At 38.5% G+C, this 10,000-nt stretch overlaps 3 protein-coding genes across 3 annotated transcripts in view; 1 reads left to right on the top strand and 2 right to left on the bottom strand.

Moving 5' to 3' along the window:
- The window catches only part of LOC143023402 (uncharacterized), a 16,220-nt gene extending 14,368 nt beyond the window's left edge, over positions 1 to 1,852 (top strand). The window contains exons 6-7 of the mRNA XM_076181927.1: positions 360 to 512; positions 905 to 1,852. Of these exons, the coding sequence (XP_076038042.1) occupies positions 360 to 512; positions 905 to 1,009 (258 nt within the window). The 3' untranslated portion in view covers positions 1,010 to 1,852. The remainder of the gene's footprint in view (positions 1 to 359; positions 513 to 904) is intronic.
- On the bottom strand, positions 1,434 to 3,672 carry LOC143023412 (uncharacterized). Its single transcript, XM_076181937.1, has 2 exons — positions 2,799 to 3,672; positions 1,434 to 2,716 (listed from the first exon to the last, which is right to left on the bottom strand). The coding sequence occupies exons 1-2, from the start codon at positions 3,411 to 3,413 to the stop codon at positions 2,690 to 2,692; spliced, it is 642 nt and encodes a 213-aa protein (XP_076038052.1). The 5' UTR covers positions 3,414 to 3,672; the 3' UTR covers positions 1,434 to 2,689.
- Positions 3,673 to 8,282: 4,610 nt separating this feature from the next.
- Positions 8,283 to 10,000, bottom strand: part of LOC143023391 (uncharacterized) — a 39,457-nt gene continuing 37,739 nt past the window's right edge. Inside the window, exon 3 of the mRNA XM_076181916.1 lies at positions 8,283 to 9,554. Coding sequence (XP_076038031.1) covers positions 9,365 to 9,554 — 190 coding nt within the window. The 3' untranslated portion in view covers positions 8,283 to 9,364. The remainder of the gene's footprint in view (positions 9,555 to 10,000) is intronic.

The raw sequence follows: 10,000 nt of genomic DNA, 5'->3' as shown, positions 1-10,000 counted from the left end.
TCTCTCTCTCTCTCTCTCTCTCTCTCTCTGATGAAACTTTCGAATACCTTGCCCAAAATAAAGCTTTTCTATGAGGAAGATGATCACTTGCTGTAAGGCTATTTAAAACAAATATGGCCACATGGTGGATCCAAAAGATACTCTAAGAAACCAGACACACCCATGTAGATATCAAGCACTATATATATATATATATATATATATATATATATATATATATATATATATGTATGTATGTATGTATGTATGTATATATGTATGTATGTATGTATGTATGTATTCGACCACCTTGACCCTGAGATTCCCTATAAGAAAAAAAAAAAAAAGTCTTGACCATGAGACTCCATGTCTCCCCTCAGGGTCTGTCCAACCCAGGAGGTGTCGAGCTCTCCTGGCTGGCCGGTAGTGCCGGCAAGGTGCCCACAGGAGCTCTGCAAGGAGGCTTCAGCGAGGACGGTGAAGCCCTCTACATCGGAAGAGTCTGCGTGGACGGCGCGGTCTCCTGCGGAAAGGTACAGTGATCGTCGGGTCTTTCTCTCAGCTGAATAGAATCGCCTGATTTCATTAATGTAGGGGTAGTCCGGTGATCCTACAGTGGACTATCCTTTCACTTTCAATTTCAACTCCGAAAGCGAAAAAGATGTCTGCATGTCGTGGGTCAAGTATGGGTGTCCCTAATAGTACATTTGAGAATATTTATCATAGATTTGTTATCTATTTATCCATCTGTCCATTTATTTGTTTTTTTATTTTTCATGTGATTATCTTTAATTTACCTTTTCCGCTCCAAAGGATATTATAGTTCTTAATCTATTTAATAAACTTCCTCCACGTTAGAATAAAGAGACAATAGATAATATTGGACATATGTGTGACACACTGACGGACATGCATCTTCCGGCAGGTCCATCCGAGCCACGGCGTGTGCTACGTGCCCTACGGAGGCTCAGAACACTCTCATCGTGACTACGAGGTCCTGGTTATCTCTGGAATCCCCTGCAGGATGTAAACAACTCGGTAATGAAAACTTTTGGGGTCAGGTTCTCCGCGCCATTCTTCAGTCAGAGACCCCGAAGTCGTTCCTATGTCAAAAGAAATCATCAGAGCACCGTTGCGTTCACTTAAGGGTACTACATTGGTTGGAGTCTTCTGTAGACATATAGTGGGGGTATTTCTTAAGGTTTGCGATACATTTACGATGCGACAGCTTACGAGGTCGTGAATGGCTCATTCATGTCGTAGATTTGCGACCCAATGATAAAAGATGCCCACAACTCATGACGTCATAAAAACTTGATGCATTTAGAAGTGAGAGCAACAACGTTATACTTAATCCAGACACTTTAAGATTAAAAAATCAAAGTTCTCTAATTCTTTTTATCAGATTTCTTCAGTATTCTACAGGAATTTTCGTTTTTATTTCCTCTCTCTCTCTCTCTCTCTCTCTCTCTCTCTCTCTCTCTCTCTCTCTCTCTCTCTCTCTCTCTTTCTTTTGGATCTAGTCCATATTTGGTATGACATTTATGTTCCGTAGAGTGAATGGAACAAAATTTCTTAAAGAATAATTATTTCCTCTTCTTCTTCACTCAGCCCAGTATGACAGACAACCCTAAGGGTAAGACCAGCCAATCGATCAATCAACAAGAAGTTAAAATAAGATGTAGAAAACTTAATTCCGAATATCTTAGTGATCCAAGGTCAGAAAATTAACTTTGAAATGGAAGACACATTCAAGGTCACGTGACCTTTGGAGAAAGAAAAAAAAAAGAAAAAAAAAGTTGAGTGATCGGAGGCTTGTCTTACTTGTGTGGTTTATTTTTCTTGAATCAACAAAATAAAACAGTTCAACTAACTGCTCTTTCATTTACAATTTACAATTACCTTATTTAGTTATTTCTTTCTTTATTTATTTATCCATTTACTTATTTATTTATTTGCCTATTCATTTACTTATTAATTTACTTAATAATATATTTATTTGAGTATTTATTCATTTATTTATTATTTTATCTATTTCATTTATTTTATTTATTCATGTAACTATTTTGCTTAGCTCTAATGATTACACCATGTAACACAGTTTTTGTTCCCTGGTTCTGTCATTTATTGGTTTGTTATATCTCATTATTATGAAAAAACACTATAATTTAATCAGAAGTTTGGGTTTATTTCGTAATTTTCATATTTTTCCAGAAAGAAATTAGATTTGTCAGTTCATATGATTAAATCAACAGAGTATATATTTATCTATTGACACAAGCTTATCAAAAACAAACAAGTAAAAACAAATGACATTTTTAAAGCAATTCAAACACGTCAGAAATGACTGGGTTTCCTGGATTTCCAGTTGTAGTCCAGGTCACTCCCCCGCAACAGCCCCCAGATATAGTCCCCATCATTTCCTTATCATAATTACCCTGGTACCTCCGTTCTATCTCCACATCTTGGTCAAATCGCTCGCCTTGTTCTTCTGAGTAGGCGCGCCTATTGTCCTTGAATTTGTCCAGGCAGGTGAGTGTCTATCATATGAAGTTTAAGGGACATCCTGCATCCCATGGCACCAAAAACCTTCACCAGATCCTGCACTAGCTGCTGGTAGTTTTTAGCTCTGTGGTTGCTCAGAAGGTCCACGCTGGCCTCTCAATCTTACTGAGCTTATTGGAGAATTCGGTAGACTCAAGCACCTTTTTTATCTGAAGTCCAAGAAAAATCCCACCTTTGATTTTGGTCTCAGATATATTGGGGAAGAACTCAAGATGGTACTTAAAAGCGGCTGATTCCTGGTTGAGAGCCTTCACGAACTGTTTCATCAGTCCCAACTTAATGTGCAGTGGCGGCATGAGCACAATCCTGGGATCAACCAGTGGCTCCCACGTGACGTTCCGGGTCCCAACTACAAATTCTGTTCGCTGCTCCCAGTTCTTCCTGTTGTAGTGATCAGGGGTGGTTCTGATGTCCCAAAGACAGAAGAAGCATTGGAATTTGATAAAGCCTCTCTGGGTACCAAGTAGGAAAGACATCATCTTAAAGTCTCCAATGATTTCCCAATTGTACTGGTTGTATTGCAGAGTTTCTAGGAGGACTTTCATACTGTAGTAGTCCTCCTTCAGGCAGACTGAATGGGCTAGAGGCAGCGTCGGGAACTTGCTTCCATTGTGGAGGAGGACAGCCTTCAAACTTGCGGTAGCGTTGTATATGAAGTTCCGCCACTCCTTGGGCACAAAGGGCACCCCAATATTATCAAAGAGTCCAGGCACATCGTGACAGAAGCAGAGGCCATCCCTAAGAGTGTAAAAGCCTGAGAAAGGTTCGTGCCGACTTCTCTGACTTGTCACCTGCACCTCCTCCTTGACCAAGTTCCACTGCTTCATCCTGGAGATGAATAGCTCTGCATTGGACTTGGTCAGACCCATATCCCTGACCAAGTCATTTACTTCTTTTTGATTTGGGAAGTGAGGAACTTTCTCTGGTACCTAAGGCAGGTAAGCCAAGTCCTCAGCACTCATCTCCTCTTCTTTATCAAAATACTTGTCTTTGACTTCACCTGGAGCAGGTGCCACTGGCACGGGGATATTTGGAGCAGTGAGGGATTGGAACAATTGATGATGAGAGATCTGGGTAATGCACAGCAGCATTCTTTCCTTTCCGCCGCTTGCTAACATCCACCATGAAAAATAAGCAGTTTCTGGAGTGGTCTGTTGGCTCTAGCCAGACCCGTGGGTTGGAGAATTTCAGGGACCTTTTCTCACCTCGCAGCCACCCTTCCAGCGTCTTCTTACAGTGCCCAGGACTTGTCCTGGTCCCTAACTGGCATCCCGAAGTACTTCTGGTAGGCTTCACAAACCTTCGCCGACGTTTCCAAGGAGAATTGTTTGGTTCTCTTCTTTATATACTCGCCGCATATATAACAGAAGGAGTCAGGGGAGTGCCGGCAGCCCCTTTAAGCCATCAGAAAATATAGGAATATATACAATAATGAAATATGAATCTTATAGATCTGAAAGTATAAATTATAGATATATTGAATGAATATATATGTATAAAATAAGTAGGGTAATTCAAGCTATAGTCATCAAATTTGGAAAAAGTATAGTTTTTAGCACCAAATTGCACCAATTGCACTCGAAAATATGACATAAATTGCTTTTACTGCAATTCTAAAATTTTATTAGGTTCAATAGTAGTGGCTAGCTCAGAATTTTTACAAACATAAACTCATAACTGTTTAGTATATGTATATATATATATATATATATATATATATATATATATACATATATATATATATATATATTATATATATATATATATATATATATAATATATTTATCTATTTGGGATCTATGTAGCATAAAAAAGTAATGACATGCCAGGAATAGAGATTCTTTTTTCTTTTTTACATGGTGTTATGCCAGTCCATTTAGATAGAAAAAATTATATCTTCTGAAAAAAGATAATGTAATATGATAGAGTGGTCTCTAAGAGCAAAATTGAATCTATTAGATAGATGGCTTGGTTCCTCCTCCAGAAGCTCCCGAAAGAAAAAAGATCAGGGCTTCTGTTAAAGAAAAAACAGATAGAAAGAAGAGAGAGAAAGAGAGAGAGAGAGAGAGAGAGAGAGAGAGAGAGAGAGAGAGAGAGAGAGAGAGAGAGAGAGAGAGAGAGAGAGAGAGAGAGAAAGAGAGAGAGAGAGGAAGTGACGTAGTGGACAAAAGGGTTTCAATCGAAGAGTGCCTTATAATTTTTCTCTCTTCACCACGCAGAAAATCATTAACCACACTGAGATGAAATAAAGTTGTTATGACATGGGCCAGCTTATTGAAATAAAAATATGAAAATTACTATGCTATTTCCTTGTTGGGCAAACTATAGCCATTTTTTCATTATATGATTAACAAAAAATCAAAATAATTAGTTAAGAAAAAATAATACACGATTTAGACATTGTAATGGAGATTCAGAAACATTACAATAATCTTATCCAGACAGATGAACTCGCAATAGCTCAGGTTCAGTGTAACACGTTTCCATTCCTAATAGTGACATAATACTTACGTCAATATTGTTTGTTTGCTCATAGCAAGACAGATTTGAACATTTGGCCAGGCTAGCCTCAGTGTTTGAACAAAAAGATTCTATTTCTTCAAACTCAGTTTAATCTCAAATATTGTTTCCAACATTTCTTGGCATAAAATGGGAAGAACTAAGGACAAAAGGTTCTTAATTTCGGCTAAAGCCGTCACCTTTACCCTACATGCTGAGACAGCCAGAATCCCCAGTCCAGAAGCCACAGATCCATTCGACTGATGAACATTTCTGTTCACCAATAACACAAGAACTTTGTGAACCACAACAAGATATACTCGCTGTTTTATATGAGTACAGTCAGTTGCAGAACTCCGTTCATCTGCGTCAGAATTCTCAGATCTTATCCGTCCATTTCCGTCAGATTTCTCTGTTATGGAAGAGGCAGTGAAGCTGGGAAAGCGAACAGACATGGACAACTGACTGGGTGTTGAACACCTTAAATCCATTTATCGTTCAAAATTGAACAAACTTGAACGACACGCTGTACTTATACACCTATCCATAATGTGAATAAATAGACATACACATATCATATAAGCAAACAAGACAATCAACAATATACATTAAACAAATACACTATGTATTCTCCTCCCCTATAAAAAGTATCTTTACACAAAGCATATGGAAGCCAAGGAGCCTCAGCATTTTAAAGTCCTGAGAATAGAGCGGGAAAAGACTCGATTTGTACCGCTTCCCGTGTGCGGGGCAGCGGGATTCGAACCTGGGCCAGTATGTACCTGCCCACCAGGCGAGCTTCCGAACTCCGCACACTTAACAAAAATAATCCACTTGTGCAACAATGCCGCAGTAATCTAAAAAGTGCGTTTGGATACTAAGATGTAACATATGTAATAAATGAATAAATAAATAAATAAATAGATAAATAAAAATAAATAAATGAATAAATAGATAGATAGATATCTAGGATAGATTCATAGAATATATATATATACACACGGAAAAATAATTAAATAAATAGATAAATAAATATCTAGGATAAATATACAGAATATATATATATACACACGGACATAAAATTGAATAAGAAGTAAATAGATAATAGATAAACAAATAGATAAGCGAATAAGACAGAGAGATAGATAAATAGTTAGGTAAATAAATAAACATATATAGATAAATTAAGAATATTAGTAGACAAATTATAAAGAAATAGGATGGAAAAATAGGCCATAGATGAACAGATAGATAAATATATATATATTATATATATTATATATATAATATATATATATAATATATATATATATGTGTGTGTGTGTGTGTGTGTGTGTGTGTGTGTGTGTGTGTGGTGTGTGTGTGTGTGTGTGTGTGTGTGTGTGTGTGTGTTTGTGTGTGTGTGTGTTGCTAATAAGAATACGGGTACGTGTGTTCACTTATGCAAAGTAGACCACTTGGAAAAAAGAAACTAACGAAGCAGAGCACTTTCGTATATTACATCTTCAGTTGCACTGAAGATGTAATATACGAAAGCGGTCTGCTTCGTTAGTTTTTTTTTTCAAGTGGTCTACTTTGCATATATATATGTATATATGTATATATAATATATATATATATATATATGTATATATATGTATATATATATATATATATATATATATATATATACCGTAAGATAAATATTCAATTAGACAGGAATATATGAATAACTGATTGAAGATTAATGTTTATAGATATGTAGAGCAAAGGTTATAGATATGCAAATAGCAGAATCTATAAAACAATGAGTAAATTGAAAACAGAATAAATGGTAGATGAACAAATTAACTGATAAATGAATAGATAAATAAAACAGATGATAAATGAATAAACAAAAGAATAGTTGGAGAAAGGAATGAAAAACAAGAGACAAGTGACCCTCGGTGTGGCCCAATCAAAGCCACATTGAGGGTCTCCGAAAGTGGCACATATCTATGTGTCACTTTTGGGGATTTTGGCCCTGTGGGGTATTTCAACAAAAGACCTGTGGTAGTGAGACCCTGACAAAAGATCTCGCCTATAGGATCATGATAAAGATCCTGCCTACAGGACCATGAAAAAGGGCTCTATAGACTTATATTCATGAAGTCCTGGCAAAGGATCTCACCTTCAGGACCTGGATAAGGGTCTCTACAGGATCCTGGAAAAGGTGTCCTGGCGAATAGACCCTGATGAAGAGTGGTGCCTTCAGAACCTTCTTGAAGAATCCTGTCTACAAGATCCATTGAACAACCAATCAATCTTATTATTGTTGACTGAAAGGTGAAACTGTGGGTCCTTAGGCGTGACCCCGGGCACTCGAGTGCGCTGTGACACAGCAATGGCCCCAAACTAAGTCTGGGATATATGTCTTTCAAAATTCCACCCGAGGGTCCAGCAGTGTAGTACTCCAAGACCCCTATGTGACCTTTGATTATAGTTCAAAGATCTAGGGACCTGGTCTATGAGACCTGCATAGCAGTCCTAGTCTAGAGACCTATTCAGGGTTCTTGGTCCGTGAGACCCGCTCAGAGGACCTTGTCTGTGAGACCTTCTCGGGTGAGTCCGACTTCTATCTTTAAGACCCTCTGTAAGACTCGCCCAGGGAGTCTTGCTTGACCTGTGAGACCCACTCAGTAAATCTCTGTCTATAAGACACTCCCAGATCGTGGCTCATTAAAAATATTTTTTTTTCTTATCATTAGATCGGCGATCCTGTGTTCTATTGACTGGGGAGCCCCCTTTTTTGGGGATTTTTGAAGAGGGCACCTTTTCGGGTATCATCAATGGGAGCTCATCTGTATATCACCCCAGAGTCTATCGACTCCACAAAAGGGTTTTCTAGGAACGACCAATTCTGTATCAAGGATCTTCTCATGAGTCGAAACGTCATCGCTAAGTCGTTCCAAAGATTCGTGACTCATGTAGTAGTGTTGTTAGTGAAAGGGAGTTATCACCCGTGTGTTGTCAGTTCGTTGACACACACTGAGTTCGGTTCAACTGTAAATTTTCTTGTGACGTCACATCGTCTTGTGACGTTACTTCGTCTTGTGACGTCACTTCGTCTTGTGACGTCACTTTGTCTTGTGACGTCATTTCGTCTTGTGACGTCACTTCGTCTTGTGACGTCACTTCGTCTTGTGACACCACTTCGTCTTGTGACGTCACTTCGTCTTATGACGTCACTTCGTCTTGTGATGTCACTTCGTCTTGTGACGTCACTTCGTCTTGTGACGTCACTTCGTCTTGTGACGTCACTTCGTCTTGTGACGTCACTTCGTACTGTGACGTCACTTTGTATTGTGACGTCACTTCACCTTGATATTTGTACCTTTTAATCTGGACAGTCAACATCCTTTGCCTCAAACGTCATTTTGGAGATTGAGAATGTTACAACTCTTCAATGGGGTGTAGTCACCATTTTGTTTCACTGCCAGTACTATAGTGCCTTCTCCAATCTAAAGGTGACCTGATTGTAGTTACAGATTGCTTATATATGTTGTTCTCGTAGGGATTTATGTCGGTTTGACTTGGTCATAGTGATTTCATACGAGTTATGCATCTTGTCAATCGTGGATCTCACATTTCGGACCCGTCATAATTTTCCTTATATATGATATTAAGTATTGTGAAGTGTGGGGATTCCCTTTTCTAAGGCAAATTCACACAAAAAAATCACTAATTTACTATGTCTTTTTTCAATTTAGTCTTGTAATGCCATGCTTGCTGATAATACTAGTCATTTATAAAACTTCAAATGAAACTTTGGAACACCCAGTGGTCCTTGATCTCCTTCACATTGTATTCAAACCTACTTTTGGTTTTCTTGTCACATGGTCAACATAAAGATAAATCGCAACTTTCGTAGGATAGTACAATTTTTCGATACCTGACTAAATGAACAGATTATACGTGGTGTAATGTACACTGACAAAACTATTTATTGCGATTATAAATTCAATAAGTACAAGTTCATGGCATCCACATTAAAACATTAAATGCACTTATCGCCATCATTCCATCTGTCTACATTTGAAGGACATGATAGATAATCCAGCTTACATGAAACGAACAAAAGTGTCCTCACATAAATATGTTCATGTAGAAAAGACTAAGAAATGCAGTTCCATGTATCGAGAGGATCACATTAATGTGATCTCAGTGGTGTGTTAGGAACCTCACAACCACATGCCCTACACCGATAATGCCATAAGTATGATACTCTATCATAATGCGTTGATCTTTGTACAACTAGATTCAGCAGACCACCAGTGGTGGGGGTTGAGGAAGGAACACCTTCCTAGAAGAGCCCTAAAGGCAGGATATCTTCGTCGCCCTCGTCCTCCTGAAGGTGGTTGGACTCGGGGGAACCAGGGATGTGAATGCCCATGACGTCCTGGACTGGGAATGGACACGGGTACATCTGGCGGCAGGTGCTGGCGCCGCCGTAGATCCGCGCGTTCTCGTGGTGCCAAGTCTTGTTCGGATGTCTGCAAGGGAGTCAAAGAATCAGTTGGTCACCTGATTTTTTTTTTCTTTTTTTCTTTTTTTTTTATAAGAGCAGGTAGTCTCAAGATTCATGGTAAGGGAAGATAAGGGAAGGGAGACATGGGGCTCTGGAGGTACTCATCTGTACAAATTCTACCATTCGTGGTAACCTATAAAAAAACACACAAACAATGTCAACGCGATGGGGAAATTAGTATAGGAGACCAAAAGCTAAATCATTGTAAGTGTCAAGCTAATCCAGTTTTGAAAGTCTACATCGTGGGCAGATCGAGACAACAAATAGCCTGAAGTCAACCACGATCAAATTGATCACTTTTCTTTTTAGTCTGACTGATTTCACTCATTTCCCTGGCACCCCATCCACTAAGTGAGACTTCTTTTTGTTGCTTTTTTGCCTGGTTTCCGTCTAACTGTTTTATTCATTTGC

Source organism: Oratosquilla oratoria, chromosome 3 (genome assembly GCF_046742065.1).
Source record: "Oratosquilla oratoria isolate Oo_2021 chromosome 3, ASM4674206v1, whole genome shotgun sequence".
Taxonomy (NCBI): domain Eukaryota; kingdom Metazoa; phylum Arthropoda; class Malacostraca; order Stomatopoda; family Squillidae; genus Oratosquilla; species Oratosquilla oratoria.
This window is presented reverse-complemented; position numbering and strand designations above follow the sequence as displayed.